The sequence below is a fragment of the Ambystoma mexicanum genome, chromosome 6p (assembly GCF_040938575.1).
Source record: "Ambystoma mexicanum isolate Mex_15411 chromosome 6p, UKY_AmexF1_1, whole genome shotgun sequence".
Taxonomy (NCBI): Eukaryota; Metazoa; Chordata; class Amphibia; order Caudata; family Ambystomatidae; genus Ambystoma; species Ambystoma mexicanum.
Genome location: NC_090935.1, coordinates 650,098,415 through 650,120,205, shown reverse-complemented (window position 1 = coordinate 650,120,205; position 21,791 = coordinate 650,098,415). Strand labels below are relative to the sequence as shown.

General features: G+C 43.4%; 1 protein-coding gene across 4 annotated transcripts in view; it reads left to right on the top strand.

The window, feature by feature from the left end:
* PTCD2 (pentatricopeptide repeat domain 2) overlaps nt 1–21,791 on the top strand; it is a 298,424-nt gene that overhangs the window by 118,122 nt on the left and 158,511 nt on the right. For all 4 annotated transcript variants that reach the window (XM_069627512.1, XM_069627515.1, XM_069627514.1 and 1 more), the window contains one exon: nt 4,332–4,410. In XM_069627512.1, the coding sequence (XP_069483613.1) occupies nt 4,332–4,410 (79 nt within the window). The remainder of the gene's footprint in view (nt 1–4,331; nt 4,411–21,791) is intronic.

Sequence of the window (21,791 nt, the reverse complement as noted above, 5' to 3'; positions counted from 1 at the left end):
GGCATCGCTCATCTGGATCTGAGCCTCACTTGTATGGTACTTCACTCAGAAAACTTTCGATACTACACACTTTCATACATGACCACTTTGGTGTTTCCCGTGCTTCTGTAGCATCAATGCTTTCCTTAGTTCTTCACAGTGGGATCTCTGCAGCCCTCCTGGGTCCTTCCCCTGCCTGGAGGCAACCCCACTGGTTTAGCTTTCCTTTTTCCTTGTGGTTTTATGGAGGGGTTTTCTGCGGCCCTCCTGGGACCTTCCCCTGCCTGGAAGCCACCCCAATGCTTTCTTTCATACAGGCCCTCTTGGCGTTGGCAACATTTGTTTCTGTACAATTTTATTTTCGGGCCAAATTAGTTTCCCAGTTCATAGGCAATTTGCAGATATCTTCATTTTTGTATTTTCACTACAAGTACCTTAATGCATCTCTCTGTGTGGTCAATAGTGGACTTCCAGCTCACAAAAAGGGTTAATATATTTCTGAAAAACTCCTGCTTCACCCTCACACGTGTGCCGGGTTTCTCCTCACTCAGAAACTCACCGGCAAACGCAATGCTGTCGGGAAAAGGCTTACCGCCTTCAGTGCTGAGGTCAGGCTCTCACCGCCTGCCCCTATGACTTCCTGGGAACCGGCACCCATCCCAGAGGAAGCAGCATTGGCCTGGACTTGGCCCACCCTGAGTAGCTGTCCTTGCTTTGGCTCCCTGGAGACACTGCTCCCTTGCCACGCTGCAACCCTCCAGCCACACCAGGTCAGCGTTCCGGCATCGCGCTCTCCCTTGGTCCAGGTAGCACATTAGGCTGGGACTGAGAAGGGATCCCCTGCCATACTCAGCCACACAGCCTCCCTTCTGCTCTCCCAACTGCTGCTCCCCGTTCTGCCAGGAAATCCACCTTGTATAAACCTGTGCTTCTTTAACAGGCTGCAGATTTGAGTTCTGGGCTTGGCTGACCTAACTTGTCTGATCTTCGTTAGTTGGACATTGGTTGTTTCTAAAGTGGGTTGCCCTTGCGTGCTGTAGGTTGTTCTTATGGGTAATCATCATTACTCCTAGTCGCCTCCTCTTTGTCCTGGTGTTATGTGGAAATGGGGAGGTGGAGTTGCGTTTCTGATAATAAATGGGCGATGCCTTTAGCCTTCTCTTTCTCACCTCAGGACTACAGTGATGTGTATGATAAAGACTGCGTGGTCTTCCTAATTTCTTCTGATGGAGAATATTAGGGTAACTGTAATGAATGGGGGATTGTTCCGATTTCCCTAGTCTAAGTGAATTATTTAGGAAAGACAATCGAGAAGGAGAGGAAAGGTTTGGTTTACCTTTGGACGGGGTCTGGATGACAATAACCCCCAAAGAAATCTCTGACTTCACTTTCCTCGCTTCTCGTCTTGTTGGGATACCGCGCTCTACCAATGGTACTCTCCTGGGTATAACCGCGGTCTCCCCTACCCAGGCGATCATCCCACTCTGGTCCACCCCCACGGTTGGGATCCAAGAGCGGCGACCCTCCCCAGGCCACCTGAATAGATGATTCCTGGGGTCTGCATGGGAGAATACCGCTAGGTTTCTCACAAGAGGTAACGGTGCACTGGCAGCTTTGGAGGCAATGCCTCTGGTACTTCATTTTGATGCATGGGTTAACTTTGAATGTATTTTTACTTCTTTCTCTAAACATCTCATAGTAAAGATGAGGCACAGACCTTGCCTTCCAAATCATTAAGACTACCTTTTTGGGCTTATCAGCTTGGGCGTGATTTGGTATGTAGTTCTGTAGCTATGAATAAGAAGTATCTAGAACCAAGGCTAGGTGTGTACATCATCTCTACCTTGGTAGGGATGAGGCTAGCTGTTCAAATTACTTGGGAATTTTCTTTGTTTACATGTACTGTAGTTAAAGAAGATAGGTGTTTTACATTTCTAGCTGGTTATCAAGCTTCTTACTCATATGTCCATTAATAAGATAAGAATGGGATTAAGCGTTCTCTGTTCTCCTGTTTACCTAAGGTTAGGTTAGTACTGGTTGTTGCCTTATCGCACTAGAGATGCAACTCTAACTTTATATTTACTTATAAGCTATAATTTTTCAGGCACATGTGCATGGATTGAGGTGTAGACATCTTTTCTTATGTTCTATGTTTTGTGGGCTGGTGGCAGCCCAAATACGCCTAGCCAAATAGCAGTCTAACCAGCATTCCTTTTGCCAAGCACAGCTGAATAAGAGTTTGCCCCACGCCATTTGACATATATAATCACTTCTTCTCAACCTACCGAAGGATAACTTGAATGTGGCAGTCCACGTGAAGGGCTCAACCATGTCATTTTTAGCTGCTTCGTAAGCATGCAACAATTGCTGAAGACACAGAGCGTGCCTGGACAATATGAAGGGGTTATTGATTCATCAAAGTGCTATGCCCAGCAACCAACAAATTATTTGTTCCCGTGGGAGAAGCTTTTCCCTGAGCCCAAATGTTTTACCGTTGAAAGCACAAGAGGTGCTTTGCATGGATCAATAGGATCATCCCTGCTTTTTAATCCATTCGGCATGTGTGTGGAGACATTTGGCAAAAAAACATCCTATAAGATATTGTAAGCTAAGGAGAAGAAGAACTTGTTGACTGAAAGACTTTTATACCAGGGTAAAGGAAGGTGGGGGCCGACATTGCAGAATTAACGTGTCTGCTTCTTAACAAAACCCATCATGTTTGGGTTGCTGGTTACTGGGCAAGGGTTGAATTTCATCAAGTATGTATTATTTCGGCTGCGCACAAATCGAGTTACTGTCTTTAATTGCCTGGCAATAGGACATTCTCAGAAATATTTTTGTTATTTTTCCTGAAAATGCTTTTTTTTGTGACAATTACTTTTTTAATGTGTACGATTACTCTTTGCTATGTTTATTAAAAAATGGTCTAGCTTTATTTAATCTTGAATTGTGCTTTTTATATGAGATGCAGTTTTCCAACCTGAAAGGCAGCATCTCAGCAGCAGACAATAGAAAATGGCCCGAAAGCAGATTTTAGGCACATGGACACATTTATCTGGATTTTGTAGACCTATTTCTATGGATTTTCTTTGGTCTTAGAACATCAATACCAAAGGAAGTTATGTCACGCAGAACTCTGCAATTATTAGTATATCATAACAATGAATCGACTTCTAGTGGTAGGTACAGAGGTGCATTAGGTCAAGAACGGCAAACATATATTACAATTTTTTAATTTCTATTCACATAATAGACATAAAACATCATGGAATGTGAATTAAACCAATTATAATTCATATAAAACATCACAAATAAGTTAAAAAATATCATGAAAAACCAGTACCTACAAATCTGACCATGCAAACCTAATATGCAATTTATGTCAATATGGAATGGCCGAGGAACAGAACTCACTTCAAGTGATCCAAGGGTCAGGGGGAATGAGACCGTGACTCACCAAAGCATCTAATAAGGTATCCCACAGGTTCAAAAATGATTAGTCAGCTATAAGGTGCATTGGATCAATTAAAACTGCATCAAATGTAAAATGCATTAAATAGAATCAAATGAAGTACATTTAGTCTAAAGTGCATAGAATCTAGAATCAGATAAAGTGCATTAAGTCTAAAGTGCATGGAGTCAACTACCAGTTAAGGTGGCAAGCAAAAATGACAAATGTGTCACCCAAAAATGTATAAATTGGTCTGTCTAAGGCGACCTAAAGAATTCAAATTCAATAGTCGGCTTGTAGTAACGTGGACAGGAGCTAATCATACAGGTTGCCCATCAGATCCATTGTGATGGAATCTCGTGGGAATAAACAATACACAAGAACTCGCATGTATTCGTACGCCCCCTTGGACCAACACTGTTTTTGTTATTTTTCCTGAAAATGCTTTTTTTTGTGACAATTACTTTTTTAATGTGTCTGATTACACTTTGCTTTTTATTAAACAACTCTCTAGTTTTATTTAATCTTGAATTGTGCTTTTTATATGAGATGCAGTTTTCCAAGCTGAAAGGCAGCATCTCAGAAGCAGATAATAGAAAATGGCCCGAAAGCAGATTTGGGGCACATGAACACATTTATCTGGATTTTGTAGACCTATTTCTATGGATTTTCTTTTTTTTTTTATTCTTTATTTATGATCTTTGTTTTAGGACATTTATATTACGTGAACTATATTACTGTGATGAGGTATAGATCAGAAGAGACTGATATGTGATTAGAAACCATTAGAAGAATACAGGTTAAGTTTTTGGGCATGATGAATGCCATTATTTTTGTATTCGCAGCATGCAGTATACTGTTTTGCTTTCTTGCTATAATCCAATATTCTTTTTTTTTTCAGTCTCTAAAGGGTTTCTTTCCTGACAGTACATCATTCAATATTTTGATGGATATGTTATTTACAAAAGGCCATTATGAAAGTGAGTACTTTTTTCATAAATAGTTAAATCCTCTGATGCTAGAATAAATCTATTAGCATGAGACCCTGAAAAATCGGTGTTTTGCATGAGACGATGCAGACATTCAAACTGTACAGGCACGCAGGCCAATCAGTGGAAATGAGATGAACGTTTGCTTGAACCTATTCTTCAAGGTGCTAGAGCTATGATTTTCCACGCTCGGATTCTGCAAAGACGTTGCTCAACCTGAAAGCGCACAACATCTCCTCCCAAACTGTTCCTCTCTGCACAAAGCCTACACGAAATAGCTGCTCCAATTTGGTGAGGATTGAGCACTTTGAGCACAGGTGCCTTTTGGCACCCATCTTTATCAGGGGTGACTATTGCACTTAACGTTTGTATGGAAATCTATCATGAGTACATTTTAACCAAGTTCATTAACCTCTATCTTATTTTGACTTGCACACGTGGCTTTATTTGTTTTTGACTGTATGATATTTGTAATGTGTATAATATGGGAAAAAAAAGTCTTCCAGACTACACCACACACCTAACTAATAAAATATATATTTTTTAATTAGATGAGTGTTTCTGATGGTGCCAAGTTCAAGCTGTTAAATCTATTTCAGAAAGTACGCGAAAAGCATTGCCTTGTAACACTCGTATCTAAATCCAACATTTGCATAAACTCCAATCTAGAACTATCTTACAAGTTTCATTACATGTTATAGTAAGTATATTTTGTTAAATGAGCTTCCCAGGTTGCGGAACGTCACAGATGTGGCTGCTTCGAGTTGTTGGGAAAGTGTTACGTGAGGCACAACAGTAGGTAGTCAAATAACCAAGTCGCAGCATTTATATGGTGCAGACTAATCGAAACCTCTGGAGGCCCTGAGCATCACAGACTCCTCCTGTAACAGGGATGCAGAAAGAAAAAAACAGCTGTTGCAACCTTAATAGAACAAAAAACACTTTAATTACTTTTCCAAAGGCTTAGTGTTGTTTTGCAAGCACCGAACCCAAGGAGGATTGCTCCAAATTCTCGGACTCGGCACTTGGGGTTCCTTAGAACATAATACCCCCAGGGTAGCATACGAGGAATCCTGGTTAGTGCAACCCTTTGTGACTGGATGTCACCGGCCCGCGTTGATTTCCCATTGTCGACTTAAGTTATTTCAGTGTCTTTATAAAGAGTGTGCATGTGGCAACCAAAATGCTATCTGCTCCTTTGAAGCCACCCAGTGGAAAGCTTGTTTAAGGTTGTGAATATGATTAGGGTTACATGCTTCCCCGAGTGTTCTAAACGTAACAGTCTGAGCTTACTTGTAAGATAAATGTAGGCTTTGCTGGAAGGGCCTTCATTGCACCAGTTCAGCCTGGATGTGGCCAGTGCATTCACTCTGGGTAGACCGGGACAAGTCCACATTCCATCAACAGCCCCGATGTGTGTCCTTGTTCTTCAGCTTATTTGTAGGAAGGTGAAACGGCGGAATGGCAGATTTTGGAGGCAGGTGAAGAGAGAGCTGTATTTTCACTAGACTTGGACACTTTTTTCCCTCTATTGAGCTTGCATTAATATATCTTCATCCCATCTTGCAAGTGGAAATAAGCTGTGGCCTCCTGTGGCAGAAGGGCCACCTTGCTAGCACTGGAGAGGGTTTGGGGGGGGCCGATTGAGGTTTTCCTGAATTAAACAGTTTTAATATCCTTTCTGACAACACTAGGATATTGAAGGGAGTTGTTTAAGTCCATAATCACCAAGCGCTATCAACAAACCTCCTAACAGCAGAACATGCCTTTGGGAAAGTAGTGACGTAGCAAACTGCACAGGTGATGAGGCACCGTGCCCCAACAACTCAGAATGATAAGGTGAAAGATTGTAATTCAATCACCTGCTTGAAACGATCATTATACCTGCGCCCTGAACCTGAAATATACCTTAGAAAGTGCTATCATGATTTTGTACTTGCAGCAGTTGTTTGTGTTTTCTTAGTGTGTTGTGGTGTTTTTCAACTAAAAGCACCCCCAGAACATAAAGAAAGTTTCCTCCTCTTCTCTGAATTGGTCGGTGATGCCATTCCTCAGTTGGAGGTTTGTCACTTCTAGTAACTAGGTCCCAGTTTGTAGTATATTGTTTGCCTTTCTGTTTCAGAGGAGAATTTAGTTTGCCACCAATATACCGCTACATGTCCGCACATTATAATGCAGGATTGGTGAGATGTTGTTAAATATCATATATGTTGCAGAACTCTCAACTTTCCCAGTTGACTGCACGATAATACCATCCAGTCCTGTTATGTTCTTGGAATTGTGAGAATTGTAGTCTTGCCTTTTCCATTAAATCTCAGAATCCCAAGAACAAAACCGATTGGCCTTCTCACACATTGGACTGGGAAACCTGAGGGCTGTGATGTTGTCAGTTTTACCTATTCCTAAAGGATCAAGGTATGTTAGTGCCATTCTCCAACCACCAAGCAGATATATGTGAACAAGTTACCATGATATGGACCAGATTTTCAACAGGTGTATTTCACCTCCAACACACATTGATCTCCACCAGACCGATGTATGAAATTGCAATATCAGCATCAAGAACATAAACAAACGATGATGACGGTTAACTTGGTCTCAAGTAACAAGTGTCTAAAAAGGTTGGGACGTGACCTGCAACATGCATTTTCGAAGGAAGAATGGCTGGCATACCCAATACATCTTCACAGCATTGGCATGTTTGTATTATGACTACATCAGGTCATGCCTAGTAATGAGGGTGTACTGTTCTCCAGAAAGAAATACCTAAACCATCTTCATTAATAGTGGTGTAACCCTGTTAGTTGACAAAAACTAAGCAATCGCAAGAGTTGCCTGCAAGAGCATTGTATGTGAGCTACTCAGAAGATCTGTAGCAGGTCCCGGTGGGGCTCATATTTTAGGTTATTATGCGGTACACTGAGGAGAAATGTAGTGGAAGAATGTGTATTAATGGCCAAGGCACTGTCAGTGAGCACTACAAAAACGACTGTGTTGGCCCCTCCATCATTGCCATTTAGATCATCCACAAATATGTGGTGCCAAAATGATCTAGGCTACCGTCCATACAGGGCAAGACCTGATTGATCTTCAAGCGGAGGTAAAATGAAGGTGTTTAGTTACCATCTAAGCCATCTACTCAGAAACGTCCTGATAGACAAGATATATATTTTATTATCAACCCTTGACGTGCTTTCCAACATTCTTCCTGCTTTAAATGGCCAATTCTCAAAGACTCTAAACAAACTCTCTCTCCTCCGCTCCTTTCTTTCTCTCCAAAGTATCAGACAATTATAGAAATCATCATAGAGGCTCAGAAATGCTTGGTCCAACATACCATCATGCTGGATGCATTGAACTCTGAGAGCAGAAATTCTTCCTAAGGTATTACACTGTGAAAGATCAGCCAGGAGGTGTGCCCCTATGCCGAACCTGATCAAGCTGACCAAGATCCAACTTCTTAAGAAATTCTGTATGCGCAATGGCCACCCTATACTCATGCAGGATGTCTGTGCCCACATAACCGTCTGGGAACACTGACAAGATCTCTGTAGTGAGATGTGAAGCCTTTCCCTTGTAATACATGCACTTCCCCAGGCGACAGTGACAGCCTACAGACGGTACACGTTAACCCTTAATTATGCAACATGCTTATGATGGCAATTCTCTTTGCTGCCAGTATGTAGTGCTGAAAAGTCTGCACTTGAAGTACCCTGGCTACAAAATATCTGTACAGCAACAGGGGAATGTAGCAAAAGCTGTTAATTCCTGGTTATGCACTGTTGCTTATGTAATGGTTTACTTCACCCGGGCCGGGTCTCTATTTTAAGGAATTGAGGTCCAGGATAACAGGATGAACCGTTTTGAGTATCACAGAATGAGTAATGAATCTTTTAATACACGCTTAATTGCACGTGAACGGGATTCAAACCTGTGTTGCTCTGACAAACGTGTTGCCCTTGAGCTATCGTCTCCGCTCATACCACTCAGTTAAAGGGATGCAGGAAAGCCTATACCAACTTACTTGAGTGAAACTCCCAGAAGCGAGGGTACTACATTACTTCACCCCAGGCCAACACTGCCCAATTCTTATACATGAACTCGTATGGCTAGCACCAACCCCCCCTCTCTTATGTCACCATGTAAATCAGCAAAGGAAGAAAGTGAGAAGGGAAGGAATAATCAACACTTTGGGAAACCCAGTAACACCCCCAATGGTGTTCCCCTTCACCTCTTTATTTTTGCTCCACACTGGACATTTGCTCATTTCCAGGGTGTAATCTCCAATACTCATGGGGCCCGTACGTCTGCCTGGGCATATTTTTTTATTTTTAAAGTGCACACACAGCTCGGGGGCATTGAGGCACTGTTACAGGAATTTTTTATGTCGTTATTGCGTATTTATAACGCGCTTAAAACCCAGAGGTTTCTAAGCGCGGGGCGGACCGGGATCGAACCTGTGTTGCTTCCTGTCGTCTTGCTTCCAAGGCGCGCACTTTGCGGCTGAGCTTTCCTCCCGTGCATGTGCATGTTTGTGTATGTATATTTATCTATGCAGCACTTTCAGCCCATGCACACCTTTCCCACCTTCCCCATGTACCCCAATAGAATGCACAGAAGTGACAACTCTTTTTTTGTTGGTCAACCTGTTCTTCTGATTGAAATTGCCTGTCTTGCACAAGAGTCTGAATCTTTTTAAGTTCTCCCACTCGCAGGTCCTGACCTGTTCGTCCACGCAGGACACCTCCTCAAAAAGGCGTTTCTATGCCCTTCCTTTGTGGCATGAGGCAAGAAACGTATGCCTACCACATGTGCATATTTCAGCCTCATAATTCTCAACCCCGAGCATTAACCCTACACATAACTTCCATCAAAGTCCTCTCGCGAATATGCTATTAGCTTTTGGATGCCACACTTAAGAAGGCTTCTGTACTATTGTCTTTGGCAATGCAATTGAAAGGGGTTGCTATAAAACTGCAAATTATTATGCAAACATAAGAAACTTTGTCAACACTTAAGACGTCACTTCAGGCACACGTCACCTCACACTTATGCTCTACCCATGTGGAGAAAAAATCCCAAGCATAGCACAAATATTTACAACCTCACTGGCCCAGGGGTGTATATGCCTTGCCACGGCCCTTGCAGCAGCATATTGTGCTCATTGGGCTGTGTCGTTAATATGTAGCTTTAATTATTATTTCAATATTAATGTATTTGGTTAATTTCACCTTTTACATATACATATAAATTAAAAAGACAATTTAATTTACAAACAGAATTTCTTCCTACCTCATACAGAATAAAAAGAATTGAAAAACAGATAAACTAACATAACCATCAACAAAGCCGTACCCAATTAATTACACTTAACAATCCTATGTAGCTTTTATCTGAATTCTGACGCCTCTCTGCCTTCATTCTGGTAGCTGTTGCATTTCTGTCTTGTGCCAAATCTATGAATCGCAGGTGCAGGCCCTCCATCAGGACTGCTCTGCTACTTGCATATAGCATGTTCTTCGCAACTAAGTTTACCCCCGTGAGGAGCGGTCCAGTGGTCCCCATCACCGAATGGTGTGTCAGACAGCAGGGAACTACAAAGACAGTGGTGGCCCTGGCCGGAGGAACCAGGCTCTGAGGACAAGGTATCCAGCGGGGAGGGAAAGAGGGACACTCAATGAATTAAGTTTCCTTAGACAGCCACCAGGTCCCATGATTCGAGGTGAAGAAAAGGTTGAAGCCAGGCAGAACAGTTAGTGGAACAGAGATTTTCGGCTGGATGGGGTTAGGGATTTCGTGAAGGTTTCCCCAGGAAGCCGTGAGGTCCCATTACGCCGGGGAGAGGATGGAGCAAACTGGCTAGCCAACATGGAAGAACAAAAAACGTGCTGGAGAAAGTCACAAGCTGGCCATGGCGCCCCTAGGTCAGATAGGTGGCCGCCTAGGGACATGGGGGCCAGGGAAAAGACACCCAAGAGAGAAAAGCCAGCCCACTCACCTGGAACCCAAAACTGTGATTCAGCTCGAAGGCTAAGAGAGGCAAGGAGGGGACATCGATAACGCCCATTTGTGTGAGACGGGCGCCACCAAACTCAGTATAAGAAAGGACCCATGGCAGGGCCCAAGAAATCCATATATGAAGAGCAAAAACGATCCCCCAGGAGCTCACCTGGGCTTATTGAAGAGAGGAAGCCCCAAGGAGTGCCAGTCAGAAGATCACCCCCAGATAACATTCATATTATCTACGACACAGGGTAGCCCTCAACACCACGTTCTGTGTAATCTCTCTGTGTTAATAAAGTGTAAAAGCAGCATTACTGAGTCACGGCTTTTCCGTACGTGGCAATACGTTACTGCCTTGAACTACTCCTGCTAGTCTATTAGGTGCAACGTATCGGGCCAAACTCATTCCACAAATCTGTAAGCTTCCACTAACACACTACAAGGCATAAAATAAGCAGTGTCGCATAGCAATTTGCTATGCAACTCTGTGGGTTTGCTAATCAAATGGACACTTGTGTAGCAAAGTTAGCTATTTAAGTTTCCCTCTTCAATGAAAGTACAGCTTGCCCTGCATTCCTCTCTTGCCCTTAATACTCTCCTCACCGTCTTTTCTCTGTACACTTCAACTTCTAATGGTGAGAAAGTGCAGCAGTAATCATCTCCTCCATGCTTAAGTGCCAAAGGCATGTGTGGGAGTGCTAGGCAAGACTATAATTTTTCTTTTTCAAATAATTGCAGACCAGAGGTAATCGGGATGATACTTTTATTTAGTGTTCTATATCCTGTCTGTGTTCTATATCCTGTCTGGCAAAGACCAATATGTGTCAACTTTATATTTTTTTTAATACAATCATGCAATTCCATTCCTAAAGTGTAAGTTGTTACACAATGCATAATTACAGTATTGATACTGTAAAACACTGCATCATCTCAATGTTTTACAGTTTAGGTTGCGTAAGATGCATCAAATTGACGAGTTAACACTTTTGAAAATGTACATGATCACATGATCAAATGCTTTTGATGGAAAACCTAGTTCTGTAACCTGCAGGTTGTGTTCATGTTGCAACTGGTGCTCAACCCATGAGCGAACCCATACTCCTTGGCATTCTATATTATTCTGTTTCTCAATACACTGTAACCTGAAAATGAGATGACCACAAACTACAATATTCCGCCTAGTCTGCCCAGGTCTCTGCCTGCTTCACAATCCACTCTGCTTAGTCTCTTTCCCTCCTTTTACATAATGAATACACAAAGCTAACTAGATGCTTACACAAAGTAGTGATTAATAGTTCCATCCAGTCTGAAAATCTACAGATCTACTGTAATACCAAACACTGTAGTTAGCCTCTAGAGCTTGTTTTGGTTTAGGATTATGGTTGTATCATATATTACCGCCTGCAGGAGACAGCTGGCCAAACAGTTTTCAGAGCCTTTTTATCATATCTAGTTGTGTCGGTAAGATAGCTCAGCGGGTTGACCGCCCGCTGCTGTGATCTAAGCGTGATCTGCAGGTCCCAGGTTCGAATCCCGGCAAGGCCAACTCAGCCTTTCATCCTTCCGAGGTCGATAAATGAGTACCAATTTCGGTTGGGTGATATTGTATGTAAATATGTGCTCTGTAAAGCGCTTTGGATTAAGGCGCTATATAAATAACACATCATTATCATATCTATTTGTGTCCATTCATGCAGCTAACGGTTTACATTTTACAGACACTCATCTATGGCTTGCAAAGTCTTTTTACCCACCTGCATAGTCGAGGTAGAGGTTATGAAGGGCAAGTAGCATTTAAAAGAGATATTTTAAACTTGTATTTAATATTTACTTTGTTTGCAGTACATGTCAAATACATATTTCACTCTGATGGCTGGCCACTTGGTGGCAGCACTGTGCAAAATAAAGTGGGTTAGTAGTGACATGCACCATTTTGCAGAAATGGCATTTTTAATTTGTTGTCCTCCTTTGCTATGGGTCAAGTGTATTTCTCTTAGGTTGAATGGGTAAACTAAGTTACCTGACATGCAGGTCTATCTGAAGTTTAAAGAATCTGTAAGGCCTGACACCTCTCACTAATGTCTTATTTCAGCGACACGCAAAACTGCTGGATTGTTTTCTACTTTATGTCATGGGTACAAATAACTTCTGGTGATATTAACAATATTAATACGAAATTGCTAATCAAATGGGTCTATTTGCTAATCAAAAATATTTTCATTGCAAACTCTGCTAATCAATTTTTGAAAACTAATTTATGCCTTGCACTATATTGCTACAGTTCGGACATCCACCCATCTTGCTCTCAATTCCCTCCTCTGTCAGATATACCTGCTCATTTCATGTGATAGGTTGTTTCTTTCCCTGTGTAGCTAAACAAGTCAATCAATCTGCAAACTTGTTTAAATGATCAGGAAGATTCTCCACCCACCTTACAGTTATAGCATTGTGTTTTTGCCACTTAGCTTGCTATCCTTTGTGATATGCCATCCAATTCCTTATTTTTAAAAATTGCTAACAATAGTTTGATTCTTGCAAAGGGTATAAACTGCGATACCCGCCTCCCTACCTCTCCGCAAAAATGTCCTATAATAATAATAATAATAATAATAATAATTTGGCATTTATATAGCGCTACGAACCCTCAGGTATCTGAGCGCTGCTTATTATTACCCACGGTGTGTGGTGCTCATTTATCGACCTCGGAAGGATGAAAGGCTGAGTTTGGCCCTGCCGGGATTCGAACCTGCGTTAGCAGGCTCTGCACGGGTGTCAAAGCGAGCGCTCTACTCCTAAACATCTCTATATCCCAGAATCGTGCAAAGACTTATTTTGCTATTATTGAGTATCGTTTTTCAGGTCCCCATAACCTCCTGTAAGCTTGAACAACCGTAACAACCTTCCCCTCTCCCCACATTCCTCTGACAACACAGTGCATAAGCCTTGGTCACTGTCATGAGAATTATGGGCAACCTGGTGTCGAATTTCACCTACAAGCATGGCATATCTATTATGCACTTTATAATCTCAAATTCCTTTTGGCAATCTGGAGACCAAGCAGTTACCACATTTTACTTATCCTGTTAGCAAAGCTGGGTACAAACATATGGTAATACTTCTCCATTCTTAAAAAATAACTCTGCTTTCCTTTGCTCTTAGGAGATAATGGTGAAGTACAACAATACTCTGTGCTTTCATGAGCCACTTAACTCAAGTTCCAAAATGGTACTTTGCTAGGATCACGCTTTTCCTAGGCTAATAGTGAACATCTCAATGGCAATGCCTTAGTTGTTGACTGTTGCTGCTCTCAACTGTTCACCTGTGAGGTCCGGCAAACTGTTATAGATCCTCTCCCCTTGTCACGAAGACCGCCCCTGGCCAGAACTACCTAACCAGATGGGCTGCATCTAGTACCCCCATCAAGGTCTCAGGGGCCTTAACATTCGCTCCCAGACTCACTTGAAGTCAGTCCTGGCGCCTTTGGCGCCAGGCTCATGTGATAAGGCAGTAATCTGGGCCCATAGGACATTGCGCAACAACATGGAAGCTTCCATATGGCTCAGTTCCTGAACTGAACCATGCGGTCTAGCATTTTGGGTGTGGCAGGCCCAGGGATACCTGGGATACCTGCAGACTATATAAGCCACGCCCAGACTCCAGCACACGCTTCGCGTTGTTGTGCCTGTGACAGCGTGACGTTCACTGCGGTCAGCCAGCATCTTTATCAACACACCGGCCCTGATCACCTGCGAGAACTAAAGGAGACATCATTAGAGTTCGCTTACCTTCTGGGAGCAGCCTCAGCATTCCGCTCCAGGATCCTGAACAGACAAAATCTCTGCGGATCTCGTCCATCAGAAAGCCGCTACTCTAGAAAGGAAAAGACAGAGAAAAGCAACTTAGTAAGCGTTTACTTGGACATTCTGATAACACATCTTACCTGCATTGAGTGGAAGGCCGGGCCCGAATCCACAGTACCAGCAAGCGGTCCACTCTTTACTTACCGCTCTTCATCAGCTCGGCACACGCATTCCGGACAGCATTGCTACCTGCAGAAAGACAAAAAGGTTAGCACAAAGAAGCACATAGCTTCGCTCTAACTTACCATTTTGTGCACAAACCTGCGCGACATCATAAGAACAGCATCCACACCTACAATATAAGGAAGAGAGAGAAGGGAACAATTACAAAACAAGAACAGCATCCACACCTACCATTTAAGGAAAGGAGAGAAGGGACAATTACAAAACAAGAACGCATTCACAGGATAGACTTACCTGAAGAAACAGAGTCGCAGCTGGCCCGGACCCGCAGTGTTGCCCCAGTGAAGTAACTAGGCAGCGACAACTAATCCAATGCGCCCCTGCTCGGAGAGGCAGGACGGAGAGCGCTCCAAATCAAGAAGCAAGGTGCGGAAAGCGCCAAGAGGTATCTGGGCGAGAGCCACGACACAGACGACTGCTTCAATGCCAGTCGTTGACTGTCAAGGCCTTGCGGGAGCATAAGGGGAAGTTGCAGGTAGGTAGAGTATCCCAATCCCGTAAATCCAAAAAGACTACTGGTCTTTCCATCAACGACTTGAGGGGTGACTCTCCCAGTCGGAGGCAGTCTAGGGGATCTCTGTGCCGGAGTGTTTCTCGGCACTCGTCCGCCTCGTCGAGGCACTCCCAGAAGCGGCGTCACTGGTCGCCTTCCCCGTCCTCGTCGGACGATGGCTCTGCGAGGAAAGTGGCTTGCACCACTAAATTCTCTACTTCGGAGGAGTGGGAGGCATTCACAGAGAAAATGCTGGAGATTTTTCAATCTCGGGGCACTGTTCCTTCTGGGCCTTTGGTTGAAGCCAGCAGGGAATGGTCTCGGTCCGACGCTCGTGCGCCTTCGGGCCCGGGCAGTCGGCACGATAAACATCGGTATCCGTTGAGGTGCCGTTCGGACAAGGCTCCGGGAGTTCGCCAGAGACATGCCAGATCCAGGTCGCAGTCTTCGTCCCTGACGAAAACAGCAAAGTCTGGGAAGGTGTTGAGGAAGGCATCGTCGCCATGTCCATCGAGTGCGGCTGTCTCGGCCTTGCCCTCGGTCAGGCCCTCGGCGCCCTTGTTGACACAGAAGCTGTTGGTGCCCTCAATGCCATCGGGGCCTAGAGGCCTGAATTTGCTTGTGGAGGCCCCTAGGGCTGTGGATCCTCCGAGAAAGGCTTTGTTTAAGACTGTGGGGCCTATTCTTGACTCCAGGTCTGCTCCTGTACCTAGGAAGGAGTTCTTTCATTCTCTGCAGGACATATACGAGGATGAGGAGAGGTCTGAGGTGGAGTTTGAGCCTTTTGATGCTCCTGGTGACACTCCTGAAGCTCCTGACGTTGTCTTTTTTGAGGACAGTCAGATGGACAGATGGAGGATCTGCGTCAAGCTTTACATGATGCCAGTGGCCTCGGCCGTTGTTTGTTCCGGGTTCCTCTCTCCCTCCGTGACCCCACCCGTCAGAAACCGTAGCTCCGGCAACGGCTCCCACGGCGAGGACGAAAACGACTGCTCGCCCACACCAGGGAGCTCCGGAGGTCCTGCTCCCGCTCCAGCAGGGAGCAAGCCAGCCCCCACTAAACTAAAGTGACATTTAGCTGAATTCTGCCTGACAACTACCCCCCGACAGGAGAAACCTGCTCAGCCACTCTTCCTAGGCCTAGCTGCATCCTGCTTCCCCACCAAAAGGAGTTGACACCTCTCTGATTAGATTAGGGGAGGGGCACCTGCAGGAGGTTGCACAAAGCCTTGTCCTGGACTCAGGCAAATGTTATGTTGGGGGGCCGTAAAGAGGCTTCCTCTTGGGAGAAGTGGGAGGAGAAGTGCCTCTGGGAGCCACCCGAGCTGGAGGCGGGGCAGACAGAAGCTTCCCCCATGTGCTTTGGAACCTAAACCACACCCATCTGGGCCAGAGCATAATTTTAAAAAGATAGATAACTCATAGTGCGGACTGGCCAAAGTTATATAAATAATAACATTATTCTGATGCTTTTTCTGTGCGTGTTTTAAGAGGTGTTAGGACCCTGTGGTGTATTCTGGGGGGTTGCTGGCAGAAAATAGGGTCTTACTCCAAATGTCTGCATGTTAAAAATCTGACACTTCATCAATTAATGTCCATACTCGTTGCGCACATGTGTGTAATTTTTGGTAAATGTCTGATATTGGTAAACCAGTCAAAAAGCGCAAAATGTTGTCATTTTTTAATGCAAGCCCCCAGGAAGATCAGAGGCGGACAAGCATATAATGTGTACATGTAATTTCAACAAATTGTGTATCTGGGAAATATGTATTTGAATCAAATATAGATTTGTGGGCAAATTGACCAGGGGAGGATCCTCTGACCCATAAACAGACCTCATCATGATGACAATCCACTTCCTTCCCCCAATCATGGGAAAGGGGAGAATTGGGCCAATGACAAGTAGAGAGGGGCAGGCTCAGTTATGCCATGCACACACCCACTTCCAAAACACATAAAAAGAGACTGCTGGGACAGGTAGAGACATTCAATTCCATTTGCTGCGGAGCGTGCTGACCGACGACTTCACATGCAGAGATCCAACGCTTAGACTTCCAAGCTAAACAGAGACTACAGAAATTTGAACCAAGAAGGCCCACTGCAAGCAAAAGTATTCTCAGCAGGCCTTCAGAATCCAGCAAACCTAACCAAACTATTCAACAGCCGGGCGAGCTGTTTGAAATCTTTGCCAAGAACTTGTGCCAGAACCGCAGACCAGACCCAGACCGCTGTGAGCAGAACCAGAGATCCGGATCACTGTGAGCAGAACCGGTGCCTGATTTACCCGCCGAGCAGAGAGAACCGCCGCTGAACGTGTTGACCAGATCCGTGACGAGGCCCATTCATTTCAAAATTAGGAGTGAGTATCCGCCAGAACTGTGCAGAACCCAATCTCTTAGTTAAAATAACCTAATCCAAACTATTTTAACCTAATTAGAACAGCCTCCTAAAAATCGTGTCATCTGTCATTTGTAAAGCTGCACAACTGTCACCTGTCAATTCTGCAGCTGCAAGCTGTCACCTGTCATTTTGAGTTTTACTTTAAATCCGAAAATCTACCTTTATTAAATCATCTGTATCTCCGGAACCGTTTGTCCTAGGGACGTGGTTTAACTTTCATTTTAAAGCTGTGATTCTAGGCTTTCGAACGAATCTAGAACCGACTTCCTATACTTTTTCCGCAATCGCGATTTACGCACTCGCGAAATTTACCGCGATTTGCGATTTTGGCTCAATTTCTCCACTTGTCAAAATAGCAGCTCCATTCCTTCCTTTGTTAAAATCCGTTTGCAACCTGGTAATAACTCATAGAGCATTGCTAAAGTGAGCCTGAACTAATACCAACAAGCATCTCTCACTCACCCTGAATCTCTAGAGGGAATTAAAATCAGTTAGCACATTTTCCCATCCGTTGCCATCACATTTAAAAGCATTTTGGGCCTGTGTTTCAAACTTCTACCTGTTTCCTCTAAGCTTGCTGGGGGGGGGAACTGAATTTCGTATTGTATTTGATTGCATTCCTGAGAACTGTGTGTTCCTCTTTCCATCTCCTTCCATTGCATAGGGGGGGGGGGGATGGTGAATTGCCAGAGAAAAAGTGATTACATTGTTGTTGGTTGAAATCATATCAAGTTTATTTGCTGTACTGCATTTTATTCCACCTTGCATTGCCTTGAAACCATAAAGCATTTTCAGCTACTTCATCCTCTATACTACTCCTAAGTAATCAAATGTACCACTGTAACATTACCCATTGTGGATCCACATCATATGTCTCGGTGTACTATCAGATATTAATTTATTATAAAAGTATGATATATATATATTGTTTAATTTTTCAAATAAACCTTTTAATTTGCAAATAAAACCTACTTCTTGGCTCAGTGGGGTCAGGGGGATTCTAAGAGAGGGGTGTTATATAAGGGTTGTCATCCAGAGTACATGAACTGGACCTAAAAATATATCAATAAGGGTTTCCCTCAGCATCCCAGACTAAGCATTGACTTAGCTGGAGTGTTGAAGTGAAGCCACTTAACAATGGGCCCGGTTTGGTGGCAGCCATGGAGCTAATAGCTCAATGGCTACCGCCAAACTCGTAATGAGGCCCAAGGTCTGGTTAGCATCAAAATATGTGCCCATAAAAGGGACTCTGACCTTTCGTCCCTGATATCTGGGACCTTATTCTATTGAATACATAATAAATCCAGTGGCAGTTAAATTAGCCCTACCACCCAGTATGCAGATTCATCCTGTGTTTCACGTATCACTCCTGAAACCGGTACAACCCGGTACTCGGGTTACAACACCACCAAAACCAGTATTAGTTGACGGAGAACCAGAGTTTGAAGTAAAGGATATCCTAGACTCAAAATACACCAGATCCAAACTATACTACTCAGTTGATTGGAAGGGATATGGCCCTCAAGACAGATCCTGGGAACCTAGTGAATTCATCCATGCACCTCGTTTAATTAAAAAGTTCCACCAGAATTACCCAGCCAAACCAGGACCAGGGAGAAGTGCCACCGTGAGAGGGGCCTTGGGGATGGAGTGCTGTCATGACCCTTGCCCCTGGCCCTCACTGGTAAATCAACCTTCCAGTTAGGGCCAGTTCAAAGGCCTTACAACCTCATCCAAGACTCTCTTGGAGTCAGTCCTGCTGCCTTTGGCCATAACCATCATGAAGACCAACATTTTTTTTTATTTTACTTGTTACAATTTACAAAAAATGTTTACAAGAAAAGAAAAAGAGAATATAGTACAATTCTCAACTCCAGCTATCCCATCACTTCATCTGTCAAATTACATCAATAGTTTCAAATAGTCCATAGACAGGTCTTTTTCAAGTCCCAACCCCCAAATGATTCTGCCTTGTACTCTTAGAGTTTCAAGTTCATGAAGAACTGGGAGACCGCTATTACGTGACTGATGTTATCTCCCTCAATTAAGCGGTTCCACCAGTCCTCTTCATTGCACGTCCTTGACTCCTTGAGTAAATGTCCCAAGTGTGCCATTCTCAGCCTTACTAGAGCACTACTCACTAAAAGTAAATGCCGAAGTGTCTCTGGTTGCATCTTATTTTTACAAAATCGGCAACTGTTGTCAGATGTTAATTTCCTGATCGCTCTGATCTCATTTGTTGGCAAGAGATTCATTCGCACTCTTAGGAAAATTTCACTTAGTGTTTTACTTGGAAATTTTTTTAAATAGTTCGGTTGGTCGTTTAAGCCTCTCGCTATTGGTGGGAAGTGGCTTATCAATTTACTTCTTTGATCCAAAGATATAGTCTGTATCCAGTCGTATTCCTGTAGTTTTTGTTTTACTTTATTCGGGTTCCAAATGAGTTCTTCCTCAGAGCTGTTTATTTCCACAAGGTTTTTTTCGTGTTCTTTCATCCAGCTCATCAGAATTTTACTTTTCTGTTCTTCAATTTCCGTGTGTATGATGGACATTACATTCGGGCAGGTGCTAGTCAGGGACTTCGTGTATAGCATTAATTAATTTCTAGCAACCATCGATTCTAATGATTGCAGACAGAGTTCCTGGCGTATGGTCTTTGCAGGTGTAGATTGCGGGGTGTCCAGTCAACTCGTCGAAAAAAAACTGGTCGACTGCAATTTGGTCGGCGCAATTTGGTCGAAAACCAAATGGTCGAATTTTTTTTTTTATTTATATATTTATTTTTCGGGTTTTCGTTTAGTTAAAAAAGGGGTTTTTAGAGAAAAAAAGGGGGTTGGGGGGGGGACCCCCCCCAAAAAAAAAAAAAGGGGTTAAAATAAAAATAAAAAAAATTTCGACCATTTGGTTTTCGACCAAATTGGTTCGACCATTTGTCTGGTCGACCAATTTTTTTCGACGAAATGTCTGGCAACCGATTGCGGTAGGTTCAGAGTATGTTTCCAAAACAAACCTTCTAGTCGTTTCCAAAAATCTGGGGGAATCGCCAGAAGTGCATCTGCAACGTAGATCAAAGACGGGACCACCTTCCCTTTGGAATCATGGGAATTGCTGTAAATCGGCCAAATCTTCTGTTGATTATTTTTGCTTGACATGCCAATTTTTTTTCCTTCTCTAAAAGGTGGAGTTGCATGGGGCGCTCTTGTTTGTTATTACTGAGGATTACCCCCAGATATTTGAATTGTACCACTTGTTCTATTTTCTCACCTTCCAGGGTCCAACTAAAGTTCTCTGTGGGGGTAGTTTGTTTCTCCATGATCATAACTTTGGTTTTGGCCTTGTTGATCTCTAAGTTATTCTTCTCTATATATAGCGCCAATGCATTTAATTGGTGCTGAAGACCAATCGGAGTGTAGTCCATTAAGATAAGATCATCCGCATAGATTAATCTTGGGATCTTAACCTTCCCTACTCTAGGTGGAAAGGACCGTAACTCCTGGCCGCTTTCTTCAATATCCCAAAGATAAGAATTGAACAGTGTTGGTGCAAGAGGGCACCCTTGCTTCACTCCTCTCGCCATAGGAATTAACTCGGATAACATCTCTCCTTGGTTTAGACACACTCTAATAGAGGTGTTCTGATGTAGGGCTCTAATAGGCCCTAAGATGTTTTCCGGACAGTTTCTCGCTGTTAATTTTCCCCAAAGTATTTCACGATTGACCTGGTCGAAAGCCTGGACCAGGTCAATAAAAGCAAGGTAGATCTTTTGATTTCCTTCTTGAATCTTGCTTTTTAGGGTGGTTAATAGGAGAATATTAGGTGCCGTTCCCCCATCTTTCATGAACCCTGATTGTAGGGGGTCCTCATGTCCTGATTTCCTGGACCATTTTTGAAAATTTTCTAACAGCAGTGAGCCAAACACTTTCCCAACGACATCTAATAATGCAATCGGTCGGTAGTTCTTAGGTTGATCTCTAGGCCCCGACTTGTAAATTGGAACAATTGTTGCTGTAGTCCATGACACGGGTATCGATCTTGTTTCATTGCAGTTTTTAATTACCTCATATATAAAGTTTGACCATTCTACAGCATGTTCCTTCAGGTCTGCATTAGTAATGCCATCGGGCCCGGGGGCTCTTGAGTTGTTCAGTTGGACAAGTTTTCTTCTTATGTCCTCCAAATCCCATGCGTTTTCCCATGATGAATTTGACAGTTCTTGATTGTAACACAAAAATCCTTGTTCTTTGTTGGGAAGATCGGGATAACCCTTTTTCCGGAATACTTTCGTGAAGTAGGTTGACCATGCTTCTTCTCCCACAAAATTATTTATCAAATTATTTTGTGAGTCTGATGTAGTTCTAATTAGGGTCCAAAAATCTCTGGTTTTTCTGCTACATATTGTCCTCAGCATACCTACTGCGTCGGCTTGGTTCATG